The sequence below is a fragment of the Dryobates pubescens genome, chromosome 21, assembly GCF_014839835.1.
Source record: "Dryobates pubescens isolate bDryPub1 chromosome 21, bDryPub1.pri, whole genome shotgun sequence".
Classification (NCBI taxonomy): Eukaryota; Metazoa; Chordata; class Aves; order Piciformes; family Picidae; genus Dryobates; species Dryobates pubescens.
Window position 1 is genome coordinate 1456863 of NC_071632.1, and position 27275 is coordinate 1484137.

At 50.0% G+C, this 27275-nt stretch overlaps 1 protein-coding gene across 1 annotated transcript in view; it reads left to right on the forward strand.

Annotated features, from left to right (window-relative positions):
* Positions 1-27275, forward strand: part of MINDY3 (MINDY lysine 48 deubiquitinase 3) — a 54741-nt gene that overhangs the window by 17831 nt on the left and 9635 nt on the right. Inside the window, exons 5-10 of the mRNA XM_054171266.1 lie at positions 5150-5201; positions 11845-11959; positions 12471-12544; positions 12966-13045; positions 22852-22922; positions 24094-24174. Coding sequence (XP_054027241.1) covers positions 5150-5201; positions 11845-11959; positions 12471-12544; positions 12966-13045; positions 22852-22922; positions 24094-24174 — 473 coding nt within the window. The remainder of the gene's footprint in view (positions 1-5149; positions 5202-11844; positions 11960-12470; positions 12545-12965; positions 13046-22851; positions 22923-24093; positions 24175-27275) is intronic.

A 27275-nucleotide genomic window follows, 5' to 3' on the forward strand; every position in this document is an offset into this window, starting at 1 on the left:
CAGTCACATCAAACTGCTGTGAGCCACTGGCATGGAGCTGAGCTGGGCACACAGTTTGTCTTATGGGCACACAGTTTGTCTTATAGACACACAGTTTGTGGGCACTCAGTTTGTCTTGTGGGCACTCAGTTTGCCTTGTGGGCACTCAGTTTGTCTTGTGGGCACACAGTTTGTCTGTGGACCCACAGTGGACACACAGTCTGTGGACACATTGTTTGTTTTATGGGCACAGAGTTGGTCTTGTGGGCACACAGTTTGTCTGTGGGCACACAGTTTGTCTTATGGGCACAGTTTGTGGGCACTCAGTTTGCCTTGTGGGCACTCAGTTTGCCTTGTGGACACTCAGTTTGCCTTGTGGGCACACAGTCTGTCTGTGGGCACAGAGTTTCTCTTATGGGCACACAGTTTGTGTGTGGACCCACAGTGGACACACTCTTTGTCTTGTGGACACACTCTTTGTCTTGTGGACACACTCTTTGTCTTGTGGACACAGAGCTGGTCTTGTGGGCACTCAGTTTGTCTTGTGGGCACTCAGTTTGTCTTGTGGGCACTCAGTTTGTCTGTGGGCACTCAGTTTGTCTTGTGGGCACACAGTTTGTCTGTGGGCACACAGTTTGTCTTATGGGCACAGTTTGTGGGCACACAGTTTGTCTTGTGGGCACACAATTTGTCTTGTGGGCACTCAGTTTGTCTTGTGGGCACTCAGTTTTCTGTGGGCACACAGTTTGTGTTGTGGGCACACAGTTTGTGGGCACACATTTTTCTGTGGGCACACAAGCTCCTGGAGATGTGTATTTTATGCATCTTCCCACAGGAGATGTCTCACAGGTAAAGGCTAAGCTTCTTTTTCTTTTAGTTTCTGTTCCCAGTGTGTCCCTTAAGAAGTGTGAGAAGCTCTTCCCATGGAAGCTGCTTGTACAGTTGCCATCTTTTGAGGCAAGGAGTGTGTGGCAGAACCACAGAGTAAGAGCTGTACAAGTAGATCTCTTCATGCTGTAGCAATGAGTAGTGCTGGACCTCTTTCTCTTACAAGTCATCTCCATCCACTTCTATCAAGTGCTCCATGTGCTTCAGAAAGCTCAAACAGTAACAGCTCTGCCCTGCTGAGGCCCCACCTGGAATATTGCATCCAGCTCTGGGCTCCCCAGCTCAGGAGGGACAGGGATCTGCTGGAGAGAGTCCAAGGCAGGGCTGCAAGGATGCTGCAGGGACTGCAGCACTGCCTGGGGAGGAGAGGCTGAGAGCCCTGGGGCTGTTCAGTCTGGAGAGGAGAAGGCTGAGAGGGATCTGATCAATGTCTATCAATAGCTGAGGGCTGGGGGTCAGGAAGGAAGGCACAGGGACAGCCTCTGCTCACTGTGCCCTGGGATAGGACAAGGGGCAGTGGATGGAAACTGCAGCACAGGAGGTTCCACCTCAACATGAAGAAGAACTTCTGCACTGTGAGGGTCCCAGAGGCCTGGAGCAGGCTGCCCAGAGAGGTTGTGGAGTCTCCTTCTCTGGAGCCTTTGCAGCCCTGTCTGGATGTGTTCCTGGGTGCCCTGTGCTGGGTTCTCTGCTCCTGCTCTGGCAGGGGGTTGGACTCAAAGATCTCCAACCCTTTCCCATCCCTAACATCCTGTGCTCTGCGATAACCGAAGTGTCACTGAACTGCATAAACAGGAGGCCCCCTCCCAGTGGTTCCAAAGTGAGTACTCGTGTTGGGGCTGTTATGCAGAAGTGTCTCACAGGAAGTTGTGCCTACAGCTCTGCTGCTTAGTAAGTAACAGTAAATCTTCCTTGGCAGGGCAGGGACGAGGCAGATGTAACCCTGACATTTCTCACTGCTCTGCATTTCCCAGTTCTCTTCAAAACCCTTGCTCATATTCTGAAGCTTCCAGAGCCTAGTCATCAATAGGCCTTTCCTGGCCTGTTGATTCCTCTGCTGGTCTGTTCTGTAGAAAACACTCATCAGCAAGTCAGTTTAGACACACAATTAATAATTCCTAACCCCAGTCCCTAGTGAGCTCATCCATTCTGTTAAATATCTCCTTTATTTCTGGACAAGTCTACAAGTTCCACCTGACTTGTCCTGAATGCCATGGAATGTGCTTCTGAAGGGCAGGATGCATTGACCAGGAGCAGTCTGCTTTTCCCTTACCCTATTAGTTGCTGATGTTCTGCAGTCCCTGCTAGATCCTCAGTGTACCTCTTGTGTGCTCCACAGTTCCAGCAATGTTTTTGCCTTACATTCATAAGGCAGTAAACTTCATGATATTTGTTAGGGATTTTGCTGTTTGTTGTTGAGCTTGCTTTCTGTTCAGCTGTGTAGTACAGACCAGCTTCCTGCTTGGTTAGTCTTGGGGCAAAGATGTGGAGACCTCATAACAACCTTCCAGTACCTGAAGAGGGCCTCTGAGAAGGATGGAGAGAGAACTCTTTCCAAAGGCCTGCAGTGATAGAACCAGAGGACAATGGCTTCAAACCAGAGCAGAGCAGATTGAGATTGGATGTGAGGAACAAGTTCTGCACCAGGAGGGTGCTGGAACACTGGCACAGGTTGCCCAGGGAGGTGGTTGAGGCTCCATCCCTGGTGGTATTCAAGGTGAGGCTGGAGAGGGCTCTGGGCAACCTGATCCAGTGGAGGATGTCCCTGCTGAGTGCAAGGGGGGGTTGGAGTGGGTGACTTCCAACCCAGGCCATTCTGTGATTCCTAATGCAGAGTTCTGCTACTTCCAGTGCCAAGGAACAGATTTATTTCCTGCTTGGTTGCTGCAGTCAATAAACAGACCCAGGTATTGTTGTGGTAGGGCTTAAGAGATGTGTGTGCCTGGGGGAGCATTACAGGGACAATTCCACATGACAGGCTACTGCTTTGGAACTGGAATATGGGAATAAATGTATAATAAAGCCATTAAGCATGATTAGACACAGCATGCCAGGCTATCATCTGAAAGAGTTCCTCAGACAGCTCTCTCTGCTCTTTTCCTCTCCACTAATCACTGCCTGTGTTTAGCCTTGCTGGGGCTGTGTGTAGCTACACTTCTCTTCAGGCTTTCTACTTCTTTCCCTCTGTTTCCAACAGCAGCTCTCTTAGCTGTCCCTCTGTTCTGTAGCAGCAGAATGACCTGCCTGACATGCTGCTGTGTGAGCAAGGGGTGGATTCCAGCACACCCAAGGCAGCAGCATTGTTCATCTGCTGTTGTGGTGCCTGACAGTGATGCAGCGTTGGCCACGTGTTGGCTGCTGCAGTAGTGCAAGTTCCCAGGTTCAAAGATGGCTTTATCTGGCCTAGTCCCTCTACCTTTCTGCTTGCAGAAACACATTCTTGGAGCAGGGGGAGTTCCTGCAGCATTTTCTCCAACTTAGATTGAGTGTTTTTTCTCTCTTGTTTTGGTTTGTTTTTGCAATGTCTTAGAAATCCACTTTCTTGAGCCTGGTTTTGCTCCTGAGTAACTGACTTTGAGCAAGTCTGTAGTTTTCCAAAGACACAATACTCTTAAGACACTGCTGCCTGATCGAAGTAGAAAATGGAAGTATTCTCTTGCTGGAGAACCAGTTGTACTTGCACCTAGGCAAACCAAGTGGGGCTTTCAAAATGCAATCAGAAAGGGCATTAAAAGCCCTTTCTGGAATTCTGGTGGGAGGAGCTGACCAGCAGTGGCTTCAGATCATGAATGAGTTAGTTGTACACAGCCAGATTCAGTAGCTGAATGCTCAGACATAATTGTTCAGCACTGAGTGGCCTTTAGCAGAAAGCAGACCGCTCTGCTTTTGATGCTACTCCACTAGCATGAAGGTTAAGTGCTAATGGAGATGGAAGGCACTGAGGACTGCTGGAGTTTTAGCATTTCAGTGCTTATGTGTAATTTGATAATTGCACAACTAGCAAGCATAACTTCCTCTTGGTGAAAGGATGTGTCTTCTGGAAGCTCCTTTCATCCCCTTGTCTGCTGGGTTGCAGCTGCTCCCCAAACTAATTCGGAGAAACCACCCCCCAGATAAAATTTGCCAGAGCAGCTCAGTTTGGGAGGGAAGCAAATGAAGCTCTATTTACAAGCAAACTGCAGCCTAGAAATGTGAAGTGCAAGGAACATGTACAAGCTGTACTCTGGATGTACCACGTGGATCTAGTCACAGTTTATAAACAAGACAGAAATTCCTTAGACCCCCCCCCCGGCCTGACTCAGGACCATTCACCTCTTCCCCCACTCACTCCCTCCCTCCTCCCTGTTACCTCAGTACTCAAAACAGAGATCCCCTGGCAAGGCCACAGGAGGGAGAGAGAGGGGAGAGTTGCAAGCAGAAGTGAGAGAAGAAAAGAAGAGAGAACAGTTTGTGCCTCTCCTCTGAGTCCCCGTTAGCAACCCAATGAATTCTGTAGCCCTCGGTGTTCTTTTTCCTTTCCATCCAGTGGTAATTTGTTTTACTTTCAGGCTTTGCAATCAGGGACTGGGCTAAAGTTCCCCCTTCAAACTGTAACACCTTGGTTGGGAAATGTTGTGAAGGGGCCAGAGGTATAAAGCCTGTGTTGAACTTGGGAAGGCACTAATGCTGTACTCTTTTTCCTGCCTGGGACACAACCCTTATTTGAAAGGCTGTGGATCCGTTGTGAGAAGAGACCAATGGGAATTTCTTTCAAAGCAGAATGCCCAACCCTTTGCAAAAGAATTCTGCTGAATTTTGGGGGTAATATATAAATATTAAAAGGGGGGAGGGGGGGAACCCAACAAAATTTCAGTCAGAGGAATGTGTATGTGAAGAAAAAGGACACTGAGAGTGATCCAATGAACCTTGCTTGCTTTCCTAGGAATTAACACTTCTTCTTTGCTTGCACAGTGGTATCTGTGGCATGCAGATGCTCGAGGAGCTTGGTGCAAAACCAACAGCTCAGCAGCTGACAAATGTTTTCCAGGCTCCACACTCCAGTGGCTTTGTGCTTTTAGTCAATGGATCAGCCCAAATAGAAATGTCCTCACTAATTGCTGTGGTGGAATCTCGACTGCTGCAGTAAATCGGTTTAAGCTAATCAGTTGCAAAGTGAAAATGTCGAGGGGAGGATGAAACATTTGCAATGTAATTACAGCTTGGAAGTTTACTTAGCTTGCTGTGTGTATCTTGTGTCATTTCTTTGCCATGTGTAGTGCTGAAAAGTGTCTCTTGTGTATAGCTGCCTTGGCTGTGGAAGAGCTTGGCTTTGAGCGGTATCATGCATTAATTCAGTAAGTAATATGTTGGAACATTTCAAATACAATCTTTTGAAGTTAACTCTGATGTTCACAGCCCTGAGTGGGAAATGCTGAGGAGCTTTTTACTCTGTGTGTTCTGCATCAGGGGGAATTCAGCTGTCAGGGTGTGGTTTGGGGGATCTGCGTTTTCCTGGTCAGAGTGGAATCTTTATTTCGAGCACTGGCCCTGAGAATAAAACTGGAGCAATGGGATGGGTGAGAATGGCCAAAGAACCTGGGCAGTTCAGCTGGATGAAAGCAGCTAATTGAGAGGCACACTTCAATTAAAGATGCCAATCCTCAAGGCTTAAAAATGATTATCCTCAATAGTTATCAAAGGTGACAGTCCTCAAGATTTAGCAAAGATGCTAATCCCCAATATTTATCAATTAGAGATTCTAATCCTCAATAGTTTTGAACCAAAGAAGCTAATCCCCAATATTATCAATTAAAGGTGCTAATCCCCAATATTTATCAATTAAAGGTGCTAATCCCCAATATTTATCAATTAAAGGTGCTAATCCCCAATATTTATCAATTAGAGATTCTAATCCTCAATAGTTTTGAACCAAAGAAGCTAATCCCCAATATTTATCAATTAAAGGTGCTAATCCCCAATATTTATCAATTAAAGGTGCTAATCCCCAATATTTATCAATTAAAGGTGCTAATCCCCAATATTTATCAATTAGAGATTCTAATCCTCAATAGTTTTGAACCAAAGAAGCTAATCCCAAATAGTTATCAATTAAAGGTGCTAATCCCCAATAGTTATCAATTAGAGATTCTAATCCTCAATAGTTTTGAACCAAAGAAGCTAATCCCCAATATTTATCAATTAAAGGTGCTAATCCCCAATATTTATCAATTAAAGGTGCTAATCCCCAATATTTATCAATTAGAGATTCTAATCCTCAATAGTTTTGAACCAAAGAAGCTAATCCCCAATATTTATCAATTAAAGGTGCTAATCCCCAATATTTATCAATTAGAGATTCTAATCCTCAATAGTTTTGAACCAAAGAAGCTAATCCCCAATAGTTATCAATTAAAGGTGCTAATACCCAATAGTTATGAATCAAAAGATGCTAATCCTCAGTGTTTATCAGTTAAAGACTCTAATCCTCAGTGTTTATGAACCAAAGAAGCTAATCCTCAATAATTATCAGAGATGATGATCCTCAATATTAATCAATTAAAGATGCTGATCCTCAATATTTATGAATCAAAGGTGATAATCCTCAATATTAATCAATTAAAGATGCTGATCCTCAATACTTATCAAAGATCCTAGGAACCAAAGAAGCTAATCCTCAGTATTTATCAGTTAAAGATGCTAATCCTCAGTATGTATCTATCAAAGATGATCATCCTCAGTATTTATCAATTAAAGATGATATTACTCAATATTGATCAAAGATGCCAATCCTCAGTATTTATCAATTAAAGATGCTAATCCTCAGTATTGATCAATTAAAGATGCTATTACTCAGTATTTATCAATTAAAGATGATATTACTCAATATTGATCAAAGATGCTAATCCTCAGTATTTATCAATTAAAGATGATATTACCCAATATTGATCAAAGATGCTAATCCTCAGTATTTATCAAAGATGCCCATCCTCAGTATTTATCAATTAAAGATGCCCATCCTCAGTATTTATCAATTAAAGATGATATTACTTAATATTGATCAAAGATGCCCATCACTCTCAATTAAAGATGCTAATCCTCAGTATTGATCAATTAAAGATGCTAATCCTCAGTATTGATCAATTAAAGATGCTATTACTCAGTATTTATCAATTAAAGATGATATTACTCAATATTGATCAAAGATGCTAATCCTCAGTATTTATCAATTAAAGATGCCCATCCTCAGTATTTATCAATTAAAGATGATATTACTTAATATTGATCAAAGATGCCCATCCTCAGTATTTATCAATTAAAGATGCTAATCCTCAGTATTTATCAATTAAAGATGATATTACTCAATATTGATCAAAGATGCCCATCACTCTCAATTAAAGATGCTAATCCTCAGTATTGATCAATTAAAGATGCTAATCCTCAGTATTGATCAATTAAAGATGCTAATCCTCAGTATTGATCAATTAAAGATGCTAATCCTCAGTATTGATCAATTAAAGATGCTAATCCTCAGTATTGATCAATTAAAGATGCTAATCCTCAGTATTGATCAATTAAAGATGCTAATCCTCAGTATTGATCAATTAAAGATGCTAATCCTCAGTATTGATCAATTAAAGATGATATTACTCAATATTGATCCAAGATGCTAATCCTCAGTATTTATCAAAGATACTAATCCTCAGTACTTATCAATTAAAGATGCTAATCCTCAGTATTTATCAATTAAAGATTATATTACTCAATATTGATCAAAGATGCCCATCAGTATTTATCAATTAAAGATGCTAATCCTCAGTATTTATCAATTAAAGATGCCCACCCTCAGTATATATCTATCAAAGATGATCATCCTCAATAATTACCAATCAAAGTTGGTAGTCCTCACTATTTCTCAAAGATGCCCATCCTCCATATGTGTCCCTGAAGGATGGTGCTCCTCAGTACTCATCAATGCAAGGTCCTCCGTATTTATCCAATCTCCACCGAGTATTCTGCGTGCAGTACTTGTGATGCATATCCTAAACCAGACCCTTGTCAGGCAGTATTTTTCCTGGTTGGAGGCAAGCTTCTCTTTCTTGCTGGCCATGGCCACTCTGGCATGTGTCTTCAGAGCAAGCTGAGTGGTGGATTTCAGAGCTCACCTTTTTCAGAGCTCACCTTTTTTTTTTTACCCAGAGCTGGGTTGGTTTTGGTTTTTCCCCAGAGCTGTCTTTTTTCCCCCAGAGCTGACTCTGCCTTTGCATACCTTGTACACTGTATGTACTCTGTCCATAAGGAAAAGCAGGTTAACATTCTCAAGTGTGAGCCAGAGTAAGGATCAGCTGGGGGTAGATTTCCAGAGTAAAGGATCAGCTGGGGGTAGATTTCCAGAGTAAAGCTCCAGCTGGGGGTAGATTTCCAGAGTTAAGGACCAGCTGGGGGTAGATTTCCAGAGTTAAGGATCAGCTGGGGGTAGATTTCCAGAGTAAAGCTCCAGCTGGGGGTAGATTTCCAGAGTAAAGGATCAGCTGGGTGTAGATTTCCAGAGTAAAGCTCCAGCTGGGGGTAGATTTCCAGAGTTAAGGACCAGCTGGGGGTAGATTTCCAGAGTTAAGGACCAGCTGGGGGTCGATTTCCAGAGTAAAGCTCCAGCTGGGGGTAGATTTCCAGAGTAAAGGATCAGCTGGGGGTAGATTTCCAGAGTAAAGCTCCAGCTGGGGGTAGATTTCCAGAGTTAAGGACCAGCTGGGGGTCGATTTCCAGAGTAAAGCTCCAGCTGGGGGTCGATTTCCAGAGTTAAGGACCAGCTGGGGGTCGATTTCCAGAGTAAAGGATCAGCTGGGGGTAGATTTCCAGAGTAAAGCTCCAGCTGGGGGTCGATTTCCGGAGTAAAGCTCCAGCTGGGGGTCGATTTCCAGAGTTAAGGACCAGCTGGGGGTAGATTTCCAGAGTTAAGGATCAGCTGGGGGTAGATTTCCAGAGTTAAGGACCAGCTGGGGGTAGATTTCCAGAGTAAAGCTCCAGCTGGGGGTAGATTTCCAGAGTTAAGGACCAGCTGGGGGTAGATTTCCAGAGTAAAGCTCCAGCTGGGGGTAGATTTCCAGAGTAAAGCTCCAGCTGGGGGTCGATTTCCAGAGTAAAGCTCCAGCTGGGGGTAGATTTCCAGAGTTAAGGACCAGCTGGGGGTAGATTTCCAGAGTAAAGCTCCAGCTGGGGGTCGATTTCCAGAGTAAAGCTCCAGCTGGGGGTAGATTTCCAGAGTAAGGACCAGCTGGGGGTAGATTTCCAGAGTAAAGCTCCAGCTGGGGGTAGATTTCCAGAGTAAAGCTCCAGCTGGGGGTAGATTTCCAGAGTAAAGGATCAGCTGGGGGTAGATTTCCAGAGTTAAGGACCAGCTGGGGGTCGATTTCCAGAGTAAAGCTCCAGCTGGGGGTCGATTTCCAGAGTAAAGGATCAGCTGGGGGTAGATTTCCAGAGTTAAGGATCAGCTGGGGGTAGATTTCCAGAGTTAAGGACCAGCTGGGGGTAGATTTCCAGAGTTAAGGACCAGCTGGGGGTAGATTTCCAGAGTAAAGCTCCAGCTGGGGGTCGATTTCCAGAGTTAAGGACCAGCTGGGGGTCGATTTCCGGAGTAAAGGATCAGCTGGGGGTAGATTTCCAGAGTTAAGGACCAGCTGGGGGTCGATTTCCAGAGTAAAGGATCAGCTGGGGGCAGATTGCCAGAGTTAAGGACCAGCTGGGGGTCGATTTCCAGAGTTAAGGACCAGCTGGGGGTCGATTTCCAGAGTAAAGCTCCAGCTGGGGGTAGATTTCCAGAGTTAAGGACCAGCTGGGGGTCAATTTCCAGAGTAAAGCTCCAGCTGGGGGTAGATTTCCAGAGTTAAGGATCAGCTGGGGGTAGATTTCCAGAGTTAAGGACCAGCTGGGGGTAGATTTCCAGAGTTAAGGACCAGCTGGGGGTAGATTTCCAGAGTAAAGCTCCAGCTGGGGGTCGATTTCCAGAGTTAAGGACCAGCTGGGGGTCGATTTCCAGAGTAAAGGATCAGCTGGGGGTAGATTTCCAGAGTTAAGGACCAGCTGGGGGTCGATTTCCAGAGTAAAGGACCAGCTGGGGGTCGATTTCCAGAGTTAAGGACCAGCTGGGGGTCGATTTCCAGAGTTAAGGACCAGCTGGGGGTCGATTTCCAGAGTTAAGGACCAGCTGGGGGTCGATTTCCGGAGTAAAGGATCAGCTGGGGGTAGATTTCCAGAGTTAAGGACCAGCTGGGGGTCGATTTCCAGAGTAAAGGATCAGCTGGGGGCAGATTTCCAGAGTTAAGGACCAGCTGGGGGTCGATTTCCAGAGTTAAGGACCAGCTGGGGGTCGATTTCCAGAGTAAAGGATCAGCTGGGGGTAGATTTCCAGAGTAAAGCTCCAGCTGGGGGTAGATTTCCAGAGTAAAGGATCAGCTGGGGGTAGATTTCCAGAGTAAAGGATCAGCTGGGGGTAGATTTCCAGAGTAAAGGACCAGCTGGGGGTCGATTTCCAGAGTAAAGCTCCAGCTGGGGGTAGATTTCCAGAGTAAAGGATCAGCTGGGGGTAGATTTCCAGAGTAAAGCTCCAGCTGGGGGTAGATTTCCAGAGTAAAGGACCAGCTGGGGGTAGATTTCCCGAGTTAAGGACCAGCTGGGGGTAGATTTCCAGAGTAAGCTCCAGCTGGGGGTAGATTTCCAGAGTAAAGCTCCAGCTGGGGGCAGATTTCCAGAGTTAAGGACCAGCTGGGGGCAGATTTCCACAGTAAAGGACCAGCTGGGGGTAGATTTCCAGAGTAAAGGACCAGCTGGGGGTAGATTTCCCGAGTTAAGGACCAGCTGGGGGTCAATTTCCAGAGTAAAGCTCCAGCTGGGGGCAGATTTCCAGAGTTAAGGACCAGCTGGGGGTAGATTTCCAGAGTTAAGGACCAGCTGGGGGTAGATTTCCAGAGTTAAGGACCAGCTGGGGGTCAATTTCCAGAGTAAAGCTCCAGCTGGGGGTAGATTTCCAGAGTTAAGGACCAGCTGGGGGTAGATTTCCAGTGTAAAGGACTAGCTGGGGGCAGATTTCCAGAGTTAAGGTCCAGCTGGGGGTAGATTTCCAGAGTAAGCTCCAGCTGGGGGTAGATTTCCAGAGTAAGCTGCAGCTCTGGATAGATTTCCAGAGTAAAGGACTAGCTGGGGGTAGATTTTTGCAGCTGTTTGGGTTTAACAACAAAACAAAGAATGTGCAAGAGATCCAAAGGATGGTAATGGATCAAAGTTTGTTCAGGATAAGCAGAGAGTGTGATTAGGTTTTGAGTCATTGCAACTAGATATCCATTCTGAAAAGCAGTATTGAGCTCTACAGAGTGTATTGCTGGACTGGAATCCTGCTGGGTTCCTCCACTTTTTCTTGTTTCACATTTGCTCACCTGCTGTCAGCTCATCCCCCAGGCAGCAGCCCCAGGCAGCTTCTGAAATGTTCATGTCCCATTCCTGCTTTGGAATGTTTTGCTGTTTCCAGAGCTAAGTCAAGTTTAATGTGTAGTATAATAATTCCTTGGGAAGCCTGAAGGATAGTCTAGCCTGGTGAAGTGGAAGGGCCTTGTTGTGCCCAGTTTGTGACCTGAATGTCTCAGAACACCTGCCTGTGGTGGCATCCAGCCCAGTTTCAGTGGCAGTCTATGGGAGAATTACTGGTTCAAGCCACTTGGCTCTTTCCTGAGTGCAAGGTGCTGGTTGGAGTTTGCATACAAACCCCATGTCCCTCATCACACACTGCTCCAGAATTATTTCTCTTCTTCTTAAGGGTAAATACTGATAGCTCTGTGGCAGTCAGAGTAACTCCAGACCAGCTGCTGCAGGCAGCACCAGATTTACTCTGCTCTCAGTTGGCCACTTTCATGTTGGGTCTGTTGGTAGCTGTTGCTTGTGCTTTGTGACACTACTCTAATGCTCCATCTAAACACCTTCTCCTTTCCTGTTGGGTTCTCTCATCCTCAGCAAACGAGCATTCAAAAGCTTCCCTGAACTGAAGGCTGCTGTCTGGGATCAGTACTCAGTGTGGACAAACAGATTTGGAGTATTGCTCTTTCTGTATTCTGTAATACTGACAAAGGTTTGTGGGGCCTTTGGGGTTTGGCTGTGGGGTGGTTTGTGCCTTTGGTAAGAGAAAGCTTGACCCTGTGACCCTTCTTCTGTTTCTGCTTTGGTGTTCTCCTTGTTTACTGCCCCTTGATTGAAGCAGACCTCAAAGGCAAGTAAACCAGGCTTGCACAGTCTGTGATACCAGTGAAGCTGATCAACTAAGCCAACCTGAGCTAACTGGATGGGGCAATGTCTTTATCCATCTTGTAGTCCATTGCCAGCAGAAAAACTTGAAAGCCTTAGTGGGGGGAGGTTAGAGGTTTGATTTTGTGGGGTTGTTTTCCTGGTCTGGGAGAACTGCAGATTTCAGGAAGATGCTTGCTTGTATGTGGCTAACATCTCTCACCAAGGGAAAGAAGTGGGTTCAGCTATCAGCTGACTCGAGAACATCAGCCTCCTAGTGTCTTGCTGGTGCATCCTGTTGTGGGAAACGGTGCAGCTCAGCCCTTAGGAGAGCAACAATGTTTGTCATCTTTCTGTAGGGCATTGAAAACATTAAGAATGAAATTGAAGATGCAACGGAGCCATTGATAGATCCTGTGTATGGTCACGGAAGGTAAGCTGCAAGACAGGCTTGCCACCACTGGGAGCAGGTCAGTGGGCTGGTTTGTGATGTTTCTGTAGCTCTTAATGATGACAATGGTTCAATTCTAACTTGACCTAAACCCAACACCTAACACTTCTCACTGCTTACTCTGTTTGGTGCCTGAGTTCTGCAGCAGTGGCTGGTGTTAGTGCAGATGTGTTGGAGGAAGAGTTCTGCAGTCCAGGGCTGTGTTTGAGTACCAGGGTGTTATTTGAAAGCGTGGAGATGGTATGAGCGTCACTGAGTTCCAGCTGCATTGAAGGAATACAGTTAGAGACTCTCTGCTTAGCTGTGTCAGAAATACAGCAGCTCTTTCATTGCTTAGAGACACCATTTGGCTCTGAAAAGTGGTTGCAGCCCTTGTGACAGTCTGCTTCTTTCTCCTGTGCAGCCAAAGCTTGATTAACCTCCTGCTGACGGGCCATGCCGTTTCTAACGTCTGGGATGGAGACAGAGAGTGCTCAGGAATGAGTAAGTTGCTCCTGGTTTGTGTCTGTTCATCATTTTTGCATACTATGAGTTGCTAACCCCTGTGGCACTAGAATATGCTCTTGCCTTTGTTTGAAGAGCCAACAGAAATAGTTTCACTCCCAAAGGAAATAAAATGAAGAGGCTCTCAGTGAACTGGGGACAAATACAGAGATAGAGAATACAGGCACATACAGTGTGGCCAGCAGGAGCAGGGAAGGCACTCTGCCCCTGGACTCTGCACTGCTTAGGACACACCTTGAGTCCTGTGTCCAGTTCTGGGAGCCTCAGTTTCAGAAGGACATTGAGAAACTTGAAGGTGTCCAGAGAAGGGCAACAAGGCTGGGGAGAGGCCTTGAGCACAGCCCTGTGAGGAGAGGCTGAGGGAGCTGGGGTTGCTTAGCCTGGAGAAGAGGAGGCTCAGGGGAGACCTTCTTGCTCTCTGCAACTCCCTGAAGGGAGGTTGTAGCCGGGTGGGGGTTGGTCTCTTCTCCCAAGCACCCAGCACAAGAACAAGAGGACACAGTCTCAAGCTGTGCCAGGGGAAGTTTAGGCTGGAGGTGAGGAGAAAGTTCTTCCCAGAGAGAGTCGTTCATCATTGGAATGTGCTGCCCAGGGAGGTGGTGGAGTCCCCATCCCTGGAGGTGTTCAAGAGGGGATTGGATGTGGCATTTGGTGCCATGGTCTAGTCATGAGGTCTGTGGTGACAGCTTGGACTCGATGATCTTTGAGGTCTCTTCCAACCTTGGTGATTCTGTGATACAGAACACATGAAGCCTTAGCACCTGTGCTTGGAAAAAAGCCACAAAGCTTCCCCCAGCCAGACTAAACCACAAGTCCCAATGCTCCTTTTCTCCCCTCACTGTTGCCTCCTTTCCATTAGGCCTAAGCAGGCTAGAACAGAATGGAATGGAACAGAATGGAATAGAATTAACCAGGTTGGAAAAGACCTTTGAGATCATTGAGTCCAACCTATCACCCAACACCATCTGATCAACTAAACCATGGCACCAAGTGCTCTGCTCACTTGCTCCCTGTGATAGGACAAGGAGCAATGGATGTAAGCTGCAGCACAGGAGGTTCCACATCAACACAAGGGGGAACTCATTTACTGTGAGGGTCCCAGAGCCCTGGAGCAGGCTGCCCAGAGAGGTTGTGGAGTCTCCTTCTGTGGAGCCTTTGCAGCCCTGTCTGGATGTGTTCCTGTGTGACCTGTGCTGGATTCTCTGCTCCTGCTCTGGCAGGGGGTTGGACTTGATGGTCTCTTTGGGTCCCTTCCATCCCCTGACATCCTCTGATCCTGTGGTGCTGGTGCATGGCAGTGCAGTCTCTGCAGGTTAGGGACCACTGTGCACATCAGCCACATCAGGCTAGGCAAAAGGACTGACAGGAACCTCATGAAATTCACCCAAGTCCTGGGTTGAGATAGAATGGAACAGAATGGAATGGAATAGAATAGAATTAACCAGGTTGGAAATAGACCTTCAAGATCATCCAGTCCAACCTATCACCCAGCACCATCTAATCAACTAAACCATGGCACCAAGTGCCTCAGCCAGGCTCTTTCTAAACATCTCCAGGGATGGTGACTCCACCACCTCCCTGGGCAGCACATCCCAGTAGCCAATCACTCTCTCGGTGTAGAACTTCTTCCTAACATCCAACCTAAACCTCCCCAGGCACAGCTTGAGACTGTGTCCTCTTGTTCTGCTGCTGGGTGCCTGGGAGAAGAGACCAACCCCCACCTGGCTACAGCCTCCCTTCAGGGAGCTGTAGAGAGCAAGAAGGTCTCCCCTGAGCCTCCTCTTCTCCAGGCTAAGCAACCCCAGCTCCCTCAGCCTCTCCTCACAGGGCTGTGCCCCAGACCCCTCCCCAGCTTTGTTGCCCTTCTCTGGACACCTTCCAGCAGCTCAACATCTTTCCTAAACTGAGGAGCCCAGAACTGGACACAGGACTCAAGGTGTGGCCTGAGCAGTGCTGAGCACAGGGCAGAATGACCTCCCTGCTCCTGCTGGCCACACTCCTCCTGATGCAGGCCAGGATACCCTTGGCCCTCCTGGCTGCCTGGGCACACTGCAGGCTCATGTTCAGCCTACCATCAACCAGCACCCCCAGGTCCCTCTCTGCCTGGCTGCTCTCAGCCACTCTGACCCCAGCCTGTAGCACTGCCTGGGGTTGCTGTGGCCAATGTGCAGAACCTGGCACTTGGATGTGTTCAGTCTCATGCCCTTGGCCTCTGCCCATCTGTCCAGCCTGTCCAGGTCCCTCTGCAGAGCCTCTCTACCCTCCAGCAGATCAACTCCTGCCCCCAGCTTGGTGTCCTCTGCACATTTACTGCTGATGGACTCAATGCCCTCATCCAGATCATCAATGAAGATGTTAAAGAGCACAGGGCCCAGCACTGCTCCCTGGGGCACACCACTGGTGCCTGGCTGCCAGCTGGCTATGGCACCATTCACCACCACTCTCTGGGCTCAGCCTCCAGCCAGTTCCTAACCCAGCTCAGAGAGCTGCTGTCCAAGCCAGGGGCTGACAGCTTGACCAGGAGTTTGCTGTGGGGGATGGTGTCAAAGGCCTTGCTGAGGTCCAGGCAGACTCCATCCACAGCCTGCCCCACATCCACCAGGCAGTCACCTGGGCATGGAAGGAGATCAGGTTGGTCAGGCAGGACCTGCCCTTCCTAAACCCATGCTGGCTGGGCCTGAGCCCTGGGCCATCCTCTAAGTGCTGTGTGACTGCACTCAGGATGACTGTTCCATAACCTTGCCTGGCACTGAGGTCAGGCTGACAGGCCTGGAATTCCCTGGCTCATCCATCCAGCCCTGCTTGTGGATGGGCACCACCTTGGCAGCTTCCAGTCCTCTGGGACCTCTCCAGTGAGCCAGGACTGCTGAAAAATGATGGAGAGTGGCCTGGCCAGGTCTTTAGGAAGAGCCTGGATGAGGCCCTTGGTGCCATGGTTTGGTTGATCAGATGGTGCTGGGTGATAGGTTGGACTTGATGATCTCAAAGGTCTTTTCCAACCTGGTTAATTCTATTCCATTCCATTCCAGGATGGGTAATGCTGGCCAATATCACAGAAAGGTGATGCTGGCAAATGAGAACCATAGGATTGTCAGGGTTGGATGGGACCTCAGGGATTACCTAGTTCCAGCCCCCCTGCCATGGGCAGGTAAAAGTTCCTAAGTAAACACATTGACTGAACCTGCCTTTTCCCAGTGGCATTGCCTTGTAGTCAGCAGTGCTGTGAGGCCACTGCAGCTCTCCAGCTGTTTGGGTTAGCAGCTTTCAACACATGAAGTTTTAAATGCTTTTAAAACCATTTCAAAGGCCCTGTCAGCAGTTTTATCACTGCCAAAGAACATAGTGAATTGCAAAGCTGAGGAATTGCCAGGAAGTGTAGAGCTGTGACTCCCTCACTGTTTGTATTTCAGAGAGGGTCATGGGTATTGATTGGAATCGGTTTGAGCCCCCAGTGGTGATCCTCCTTCTTTGACTGTCAGACATGTTCCCCTTATGAGCCTTATTCTCATCTCTTGCCAGTTACCCACACTTGGAAAGCATGGTGAGACAGATGTTTTTCCCTCTGTTTTAAAGGTTGCAGTGTAGCAGCTGAGTAAGAATCCAGCTGAAGCTGTAACGGTGCCAGGAACTGGCAGCTCCTGCTGTCCCTAGATGGCAGTGCCCTGACACGGCTGGGGACCAGAGCGTCAAGAGAAGCACAGCCAGCAGGGCCAGGGAGGGGATTCTGCCCCTCTGCTCCACTCTGCTGAGACCACAGCTGGAGCTCTGGGGCCAGCTCTGGAGCCTCTGTGCCAGGAAGGCTCTGGAGGGGCTGGAAGGTGTCCAGAGAAGGGCCACGAGGAGGAGCAGAGGGCTGGAGCTGCTCTGCTCTGGAGACAGACTGAGAGAGTTGGGGTTGTGCAGGCTGGGGAGGAGAAGGCTCCCAGGAGACCTTCTGGTGACCTTCCAGGATCTGCAGGGGGCTCCAAGAAAGCTGGGGAGGGACTTTTGAGGGTGTCAGGGAGTGATAGGACTGAGGGGGATGGAGCAGAACTAGAAGTGGGGAGATTCAGATTGGATGTTAGCTTGCCCAGGGAGGTGGTAGAAGCCTCATCCCTGGGATGCTGAAGGTCAGACTGGATGTGGCTGTGAACAACCTGCTGTAGTATGAGGTGTCCCTGCCCATGGCAGGGAGTTTGGAACTGGCTGATCCTTGAGGTCCCTTCCAACCACAACAACTCTATGATTCTGTGATCACTTCTTAAAACCAGACTCTCTTTTCAGAGGCTTCAGATTTCTTCCTTCTGGAAACATGAGTACTTTGCAAAAGTGCTTTTCAGAAGAGGAGGAACCAGCTTTCTGACCAGAGACATGCACACTCCTGTTCTCAGATGCTGCTGGGTGTTAGCAGGGCTCTTGCAGGGGTGTCCTTAACATCTGTGGGGTGAGGACATTCCTAGGGATGAACTTGGACATAGGGCAGGCAGTCATCTTTTGCTTCCTTGTAAGTCATAGAGTCACAGACTGGGCTGGGCTGGAAGGGACCTCCAAAGCTCCCCCAGTCCAACCCCCCTGCACTCAGCAGGGACATCCTCCTCTGGATCAGGTTGCCCACAGCCCTGTCCAGCCTCACCTGGAATATCTCCAGGGATGGAGCCTTAACCACCTCCCTGGGCAACCTGTGCCAGTGTTCCACCACCCTCCTGGTGCAGAACTTGTTCCTCACATCCAAACTCAATCTGCTCTGCTCTAGTTTGAAGCCATTGCCCCTGGTCCTGTCCCTGCAGGCCTTTGCAAACAGTCTCTCTGCAGCCTTCTTGCAGCCCCTTCAGGTCCTGGCAGGCTGTTCTTAGGTCTCCCTGAAGCCTTCTCTTCTCCAGGCTGCACAGCCCCAGCTCCCTCAGCCTGTGCTCAGAGCAGAGCTGCTCCAACCCCCTGAGCATTCTGGTGGCCTCCTCCTGAGGGTAATCTGATTCTGTGTCTGTCTTCTCTGCTGACTGATGCTGAAGGAGGTGACAGAGCAGTGACTCCAGGCTAAAGCTAACCTACTAACTTCCAGAGACATGCTCTGTGTAGCTTGATGCTGAGGATGTTCTCACTCTGCAGCTGCTGCTGTAGCCAGGCTCCCAGCTCTCTCTAGTTATCAGAGTTCTTTCCTGGCTGTCTGCCAGGGGAACAAAACATTTCCTCCTGGGATGTTTTTTTCTGAATCATTTTCTGAAGACTAAACATTGTTTATCTCTTCCTTTGCTGTTCTGTTCCAAGCCTGAGCTCCTAACCCTGAAGCCTCTGTTCAGCAGGCTGAGCTTCACAGGAGTTTTTGTTAGTGCTTTTTAAGAAACACCTCCAGGTGCTAGAATTCTGGACTGTTCTTCTGGTCTGTTTCTTCCTTCTGATGTTGGCTTCCCTTCACTGCACAGAGCAGATGTGCTGCTTCTGAACAGCAGCCATTCCCCAGGCTGCAGGACCCTTTCTTAGCTTTGCTTCTTCACAGAGTGCATTGACTAGGAAGGGACCCTCAAAGGGCATCTTGGCCAACCCCTCTGCACTCAGCAGGGACACCTCCAACTACATCAGGTGGCTCAGGGCCCCAGCATCTTTGACCTTGAGTGCCTCTAAGGATGGAGCCTGCACCACATCCCTGGGCAACCTGTTCCAGTGTCATCACCCTCATTGTGCAGAGCTTCCTCCTGATGTCCAACCTAAGTCTGCCCTGCTCTCATTTCAAACCATTCCTCATCCTATCCCCAGAGCCCCTTCTACAGAGGCTCTCCCCAGCCTTCCTCTAGGTCCCCTTCCAGGTATTGGAAGGCTGCTCTGAGGTCTCCCCAGAGCCTTCTCTTCTCCAGGCTGAGCAACCCCAACTATCTCAACCTGTTTGCATGGCAGAGGTGCTCCACCCTCTGTGGCCCTCTTCTGAACCTGCTCCATCAGGTCCATGGCCTTCCAGTGTTGAGAGCTCCAGAACTGGACACTGCACTGCAGGTGAGGTCTCAGCAGAGCAGAGCTGAGGGGCAGGATCCCCTCTATACACCTCCTGGCCACCCTGCTTTTGATGCAGCCCAACTGCATGCAGCTCACAGCTCAGTGAAAAGATGAATTGCCTCAGAGGGGCAATTTGTAGCCACAGAGCTGGGAGCCAGTGAGATAGTGAGGTCCTGCAGGGTGTTACCTGTGAACCCCTGAGTGCTTTAGTCCCAAGCAAGTTGGAAGATAATCCTTGAGAGTAAGGTTTTGGATCAGGGAATTCTGCACTGCAAAGAGAGCCTTTTAGTAAGAACAGCTGAGAAGCTCTTCAGGAAGGGGCTGTGCCTCCTGGCCACAAAGGCAGTGAGCAAGCTGCTGGTGGTAGGTGGGTTGGGTTCTTGGAGTTGTTTGGGGTTTTTAGCTTAACAGTAGAGGAAAAAGCCAAACCATTGCCATGCTCACTGCTCTGCACTGCTGCAAAATTCAGTGAGGTGAGCTGGAAGCTGAGGAAGGCAGGCTGCTAGAGTGCCTGCTGCTGAGCTGCAGGGAAGTGCTGAGCTGATTTCTGTAAGCCCTGGAGCAGTTCAGCTCCTATGGTCCTGAGGCTGTAGCAAACAGAATCATAGAACTGTCAGGATCCCTCAAGGCTCAGCAGGTTCCAACCCCCTGCCATGGCCAGGGACACCACACACCACAGCAGGTTGCTCACAGCCACCTCCAGCCTGGCTGCAAACACCTCCAGGCAGGAGGCTTCCACCACCTCCCTGGGCAACCTGTGCCAGGCTCTCACCACCCTCATGGGGAACAACTTCTTCCTCACAGCCAATCTCAATCTCCCCACTTCTAGTTCTGCTCCATCCCCCCCAGTCCTATCCCTCCCTGACACCCTCAGAAGTCCCTCCCCAGCTTTCTTGGAGCCCCCTGCAGATCCTGGAAGGCCACCAGAAGGTCTCCTGGGAGCCTTCTCCTCTCCAGCCTGCACAACCCCAACTCTCTCAGGCTGTGCTCAGAGCAGCTCCAGCCCTCTGCTCCTCCTCCTGGCCCTTCTCTGGACACCTTCCAGCAGCTCCAGATCCTTCCTGGCACAGAGGCTCCAGAGCTGGCCCCAGAGCTCCAGCTGTGGTCTCAGCAGAGTGGAGCAGAGGGGCAGAATCCCCTCCCTGGCCCTGCTGGCCACACTTCTCTTGCTGCAGCCCAGGCTCTGCTTGGCTCTCTGGGCTGCAAGGTCTCACTGCTGGCTCCTGTTGAGCTTCTCCTCCCCCAGCACCCCCAAGGGCTGTTCTGCAGGGCTGCTCTCCAGCCAGTCCCTGCCCAGCCTGGATTGGTGCCTGGGATTGCCCTGAGCCAGCTGCAGGACCTTGCCCTTGGTGAATATAGGTGAGGATGTCCCAGTTTAGTGCTGGTCTACATGGATGAGCAATTTTAACAACTAGAGTTATGTTTAGTGTTTTAGAGGGAACTTTCAGAAGGGAAGGTCAGTGTGCTCTGAGATTTTGTTAACTGATCCTGGGGCATGTGTTCCCATCTGTGTCTGCAGGATCAGTTATGCACTGCTCTGTCCTCTTGGACAGCAAGTTCTGCATGGGACAGCAATGTGCCCTGGGGGCCAAGAAGGCCAATGGGATCCTGGGGGACATTAGGAGTGTGGCCAGCAGAGCCAGGGAGGTTCTCCTCCCTCTCTGCTCTGCCCTGCTGAGACCTCACCTGGAATATTGCATCCAGCTCTGGGCTCCCCAGCTCAGGAGGGACAGGGATCTGCTGGAGAGAGTCCAAGGCAGGGCTGCAAGGATGCTGCAGGGACTGCAGCACTGCCTGGGGAGGAGAGGCTGAGAGCCCTGGGGCTGTTCAGTCTGGAGAGGAGAAGGCTGAGAGGGATCTGATCAATGCCTATCAATAGCTGAGGGCTGGGAGTCAGGAAGGAAGGGACAGGGACAGCCTCTGCTCACTGTGCCCTGGGACAGGACAAGGGGCAGTGGATGGAAACTGCAGCACAGGAGGTTCCACCTCAGCATGAGGAGGAACTTCTTGACTGTGAGGGTCCCAGAGGCCTGGAGCAGGCTGCCCAGAGAGGTTGTGGAGTCTCCTGCTCTGGAGCCTTTGCAGCCCTGTCTGGATGTGTTCCTGTGTGCCCTGTGCTGGATTCTGTGGTCCTGCTCTGGCAGGGGGTTGGACTGGAAGCTCTCCAGAGGTCCCTTCCAGCCCCTGACCCCCTGTGAGCCCTTGTTTGTGCCCTGAGCAGAGCTGTTCCCACCGACGCTATCTGTACCCTTGCGATGGTGCCTGTGTAACCCAGAGCTCCTTCCAATCCTTGGGATAATAACAGCCTTCTAAGCTGCAATTTGAAGCTACTTTAGCATTATCTGAGAGCTTCAAATAAAGCTCTGTAAATGCTCTTTGAATGATTAGTAGATAGAACTTGTGGCTGTTCCTGGCAGCTGTGTGTTTGAGAGCTGCATGAGGCAGCAGGGGGAAGGCAGGACAATAGTTGCTGTTCTACTGACAAACCACTGCTTGCAGGGTGATGTTTTGTTGTGCAGTGTCAGGTGATGAAGAGAAATGTGGCCAAGGATCTCTGAAATAAATAAAGAACCAAAAACCAATTTCCAAAGGGAGGGAGCAGGGGGGAAGGAGGGAAGGGAATAGGTTTTTCATCTCCTACTCAATGTGAAACTTCTCAGTGGCATCCCTCAGGGATGGGTCCTGGCACCAGTGCTGTTTCACATCTTTGTCAGTGGGATGGACATGGCACCCTCAGCAAGTCTGTGGATGGCACCAAGCTGCAAGGTGTGGTTGACACACTGGAGGGAAGGATCCATCCAGAGGGACCTGGGCAGGCTGCAGAGCTGGACCCAAGCCAGCCTCATGAAGTTCAGCAAGGCCAAGTGCACCTGGGTCAGGGCAATCCCAAGCACAAATCCAGGCTGGGTGAGGAGTGACTTGAGAGCAACCTGGAGGAGAAGGCCTTGGGGGTGTCAGGTGGTGACAACTCCCCAGGAGCCAGCAGTGGTCCCTGGCAGCCCAGAGCCAGCTGAGTGCTGAGCTGCAGCCAGAGCAGGGAGAGCAGCAGCACAGGGAGGGGATTCTGCCCCTCTGCTCTGCTCTGCTCAGAGCCCACCTGCAGCACTGCCTCCAGTCCTGGGGCCCTCAGCACAAGAAGGACCTGGAGCTGCTGGAGAGGCTCCAGAGGAGGCCATGCAGAGAACTTCTCCTGTGAGGACAGGCTGAGAGAGTTGGGGCTGTTCAGCCTGGAGAAGAGAAGGCTCCAGGGAGACCTTAGAGCAGCCTTCCAGTACCTGATGGGGCTCCAGGAGCGCTGGGGAGGGACTTCATACAAGGTTTTGTAGTGACAGGAGGAGAGGCAAAGGCTTTGAGCTGGGAGAGGGCAGACTCAGACTGGAGGAGGAAGAAATTCTGGACAGTGGGTGTGGGGGGGACAGTGGCACAGGTTGCCCAGGGGGGTGGTGGATGCCTCTTCCCTGGAGGTGTTCAGGGCCAGGCTGGAGGAAGCCTTGAGCAAGCTGGGCTGGTGGGAGGTGTCCCTGCCTATGGCAGGGGTTGGAACTGGCTGATCTTGAAGGAGCCTTCCAATCCAACCCATTTCAGGATTCTATGCAAAGAGGCTGTCCACAGGAAACTTCAAACCTTCCCCTTGGCACTTCTGATTTTGGGCACAGAGGGATTAGTAAAACTTCCTCGTTTTGTTCTGTTCTACTCTGCTGGTTTGCCATTGTTGCTCTCACTACCTGAGTTTTAGCCCCCTTGGTTCATGGGCAATTTTGAGGGCAAGTAAAACTGGCTTGGCTCTTTCTGGCCTCAGTGTTGTGTTTTGTTTTGAACAGAGCTGCTTGGCATACACAAACAGGCAACAGTGGGCTTCCTGACACTGATGGAGTCTCTGAGATACTGTAAGGTAAAGAAACTCTTTCCTGCACCATGCCCCAGCCTGTCGTGAGGGTGGTGTGGGCTGCTTTGGCAGGACTGCTGAAAGCTTCACTGAGTGCAACTGGAGATAAGGACTTGCAAAGCATGTTCAGATGCAACCTGACAGCAGTTCCCCAGGATGGAATCCTGAGGCTGATCTTGCTGGGTGATGTTTGATGCTATTTAAGGCAGAACCTGGGTGCCCCGAGCAGCTTGGTTTGACTAAGAGACTGCTTTGTGCAAGGTGTGTGGATGGTTACAAGGTCCCTGGGGGGTGACTGCTGCAGTTCTGTTCTTCTCTTTTATTCCATCTGAAATGAGTAGCCAGAAGTAAGAATGGTCACAGTGCTGCTCAGGAAAGCTTTATGGATGTGGTGTGGTCCAGACCTAGAGCAGCTTTATCTGCAGCAGCTCAAGTGCAGCCTGGGCCATGGTGTTCCCTCCTGCTCTGACCCAGAATGTCCTGATGTGAAGGTGACTGGGGAAATGTTGTGTGCTGCAGAAATGCTGCTTTTGAAACGCTGCTCCTCATGTCAGAAGGCTTTTGGGGGGCTGTTCTTTGCCTTCTTTTAATCTCTATTGAATTCCTTTGCCTTAGCTCAGGGTTAGAGGGGGTGAGGTGGCTCCCAGCAGGTTGCTGTATTGACTGTGAAGTAAATGCCAGTTCTGAACTGATTCATCAAATCCCAGCTGATAGCTCAAGTGGCTTCTGCCTTCCTGAGCATCCAGTTGTATCTGGTTAACTCCAGTTAAGCACAGGAGTACTTGGTGGCAGTAAATGCCAATTCTGGATTGATTCATCAAATCCCAGCTAATCAGTGAAGTGGCTTCTGCCTTCCTGAGCATCCAGTTAAGCACAGGGGCACACAGTGGCCTGCAGTGTTGGAAGCACACCTCCAGGGCTGAAGTGAGGGCTGTTGGTGACCCCCCCACCTCACTCATGTCTTTCTTCAGTTGAGTATCATAGGCTATCCTGTCTCAAACAGGAGTCAGTGATCAAGAGTAGAAGGTGTCTGCACCCTTTCAGCATTTTATGGAGCATTTTGGACTGGCTGGCTGAGCAGCTGGGACTCCCCCAGCCCAGCTGCCACTGTTCCATCACCAGCTAGAGGAGTCTTCTGGCTTTGCTTTGTGTTTCTGATTCTGCTGTTGCTTTTCAGGTTGGCTCCTATCTGAAATCTCCAAAGTTCCCCATTTGGATCCTTGGCAGTGAAACACACCTCACAGTCTTTTTTGCCAAGGTACGTTACCTGTGATGTTTTGGGAACCTCAGGCAGGTGCAGACCTCACACATTGACAGAATGGGTTGGGTTGGAAGGGACATTAAACATCATCCAGTTCCAACCCTCTGCCATGGGCAGGGACACCTCCCACCAGCCCAGGCTGCTCAAGGCTTCATCCAACCTGGCCTTGAACACCTCCAGGGTGGAGGCATCCACAGCTTCCCTGGGAAACCTGTTCCAGTGTCTCCCCACCCTCACTGGAGAGAATCTCTTCCTCATCTCCAGTCTCAATCTCCTCTCTTCCAGCTCAACACCATTGCCTCTTGTCCTGGCACTCCCAGCCCTTGAAAAAAGTCCCTTCCCAGCTTTGTTGCAGGCCTTGTGCATGTACTGGAAGGCTGCTATAAGGTCTCCCCAAAGCCTTCTCCAGGCTGAACAGCCCCAGCTGTCCCAGCCTGTCCCCACAGGGGAGGTTCTCCAGCCCTCTGATTATCTTCATGGCCTCCTCTGGACCCTCTCCAGCAGTTCCATGTCCTTGTGCCATGGGCACCCAAACTGGATTCTCATGAGGGTTGGTTCACACAATGAGCTTCCTAGGGGAGAGGTAAACTTTAAGATCTCTGAGGTGTTTACTCTGGTGTAGCTTTGTGAGATCATGAAGCACAACTGAAACCTGGCTCTGCTCTTTGTGAGCTGCTTTTAGCTGCCAGTTGGCCTGTTTCTGACAGACACTTCTGGGTAGCTTCTTTGTTCCTTGTGTGAGAGGTTTGCCATGGGAAAACTTGAGCATTTTTCATTCAGCCAAGTGACTTCTAGGTGTTGTCTAAATGTTTCACTTGATTAGTAAAAGAGACTTCAGCCTCCTCTTCTCCAGCCTCAACCCCCCCAGCTCCCTCAGCCCCTCCTCTAGCCCAGGGGCTCCAGGCCCTTCTCCAGCCTGCCTGCCCTGCTCTGCACAGGCTCCAGCCCCTCAGTGTCCTTCCTGCAGGGAGGGCCCAGAGCTGAGCACAGCCCTCCAGGGGTGGCCTCCCCAGTGCTGAGCACAGGGGGATGATCCCCTCCCTGGCCCTGCTGCCCACCCTGCTTCTGCCCCAAGCCAGGATGCCTTTGGCTTTCTTGGCCCCCTGGGCACTGCTGCCTCATGCTCAGTGACTGCCACCCAACACCCCCAGGTCCCTCTCCCAGCTGCAGCTTTCCAGCCACACATCCCCAGGTCTGGAGCTCCCCATGGGGTTGCTGTGAGCCAGGTGCAGGACCTGGCCCCTGGCCTTGTTGAACTTCCTCCAATGAGCCTTCGCCCATGGCTCTCACCTGCCCAGGTCCTGCTGTGAAGCTTCCCCAGCCTCTAGCAGCTGGACACAGCCACCCAGCCTGCTGTCATCTGCAGGCTCACTGAGGGTATGCAAAGTACCTCTGGTAGTCATCTGTTTATACAACATTCCAGCTTCCTGCCTGCCTTCAAAGCCTCTGCTTTGCTTACTCTCCATTTGCTGAGTGTGCATTCCAGTTGGATCAGGAACAAACTTTCAGCTGATTGTTAAAGATCAGAGGTGGGCTAGCAGGAAGTGTCCCTGCCTGTCACACAAGGGCTGGAAGTAGGTGATCCTTAAGGTCCCTTTTAAGCAAAGTCACTTTATGATGCTGTGCTCATCATGGAGTCATTCCAGAAATGGAGTTTTAAAGGAGAAATTTAACAGAGTCATTTCCTTACAGAATTTTTTTAAGAGTCCCAAAATGTAGCTCACTGTCTTGCAGAGCATGGAGTTCAATGTGCTCTTAATGTCCTGCTGCAGAGCTGTGCCATGTGAGAAGGAACAGCTTCTCTCCACGTTCCAAGCCTCCCTGGAGAGGTGATAGGTAGAAATCACCCACTGCAGCAGCACCAGGCTCCCAGCATCCATTCTTTGCTCTACAAGCAGCTTCCTTTTTGTTCTCTCTTGTCTTCTAATTACAGCCTGCTGACTGCAGGGATTGTTTCCCAGCTAATGATCCTGGGGATATCATTTACCCAGCTTCAGTGACTCATAGAACCATAGAATCACAGACTGGGCCAGAAGGGACCTCCAAAGATCATCCAGTCCAACCCCCTGCACTCAGCAGGGACATCCCCAGCTAGATCAGACTGCCCAGAGCCCTGTCCAGCCTCACCTGGAATATCTCCAGCCATGGAGCCTCAACCACCTCCCTGGGCAACCTGTGCCAGTGTTCCAGCAGCCTCCTGGTGCAGAACTTGTTCCTCACATCCAATCTCAATCTGCTCTGCTCTAGTTTGAAGCCATTGCCCCTGGTCCTGTCCCTGCAGGCCTTTGCCAACAGTCTCTCTGCAGCCTTCTTGCAGCCCCTTCAGGTCCTGGCAGGCTGCTCTATGGTGTCCCTGGAGCCTTCTCTTCTCCAGGCTGCACACCCCCAGCTCCCTCAGCCTGTCCTTGTAGCAGAGCTGCTCCAACCCCCTGAGCATTTTCATGGCCTCCTCTGGACCCTCTCCATTAGCTCCAGGTCCTTCCTGTGCTGAGGGCTCCAGAGCTGGACACAGCCCTGCAGGTGAGGTCTCCCCAGAGCAGAGCAGAGGGGCAGGATCCTCTCTCTCCATCTCTGGCCACACTGCTTTGGCTGCAGCCCAGGCTGCCCTTGGCCTCCTGTGCTGCAGTCTCACACTGCCTGCTCCTGCCCAGCTTCTCCCCCACCAGCACCCCCAAGGCCTTTTCCACTGGGCTGCTTTCTAACACCTCCTCCCCTAACCCTTATTGACTTACTATTGGAAACCTGTTACTCACTCTGTGAGCCAATGGCAGCTCCAGAATGGGTGTGAGCTGAGGGTGTGCCCATGGTGTGCCCATGCTGTCTGTGGGCTGGGAGGATGAGCCTGCACGAGTGGCTGCTTGTTGGTCTCTTGGAGATGCAGGTGCTGGAGTGACTCCTCAGATTCATTCTTGCCCTTAGGAAGTTTCTTCCTGAAAAAGAAAGATGTCCTGAGCTGATCAATGTGTTACAGAGCTTACAAAGCAGAGGACTTTCAGTATAGCCATTTTGAATACAGTAATACAGCCTGCTGAAAAGATTTTAAAGCAAAAGGTTCCTGGGCTAAACCCCAAGGAGATTATTTGGTGCACACTTTCTGT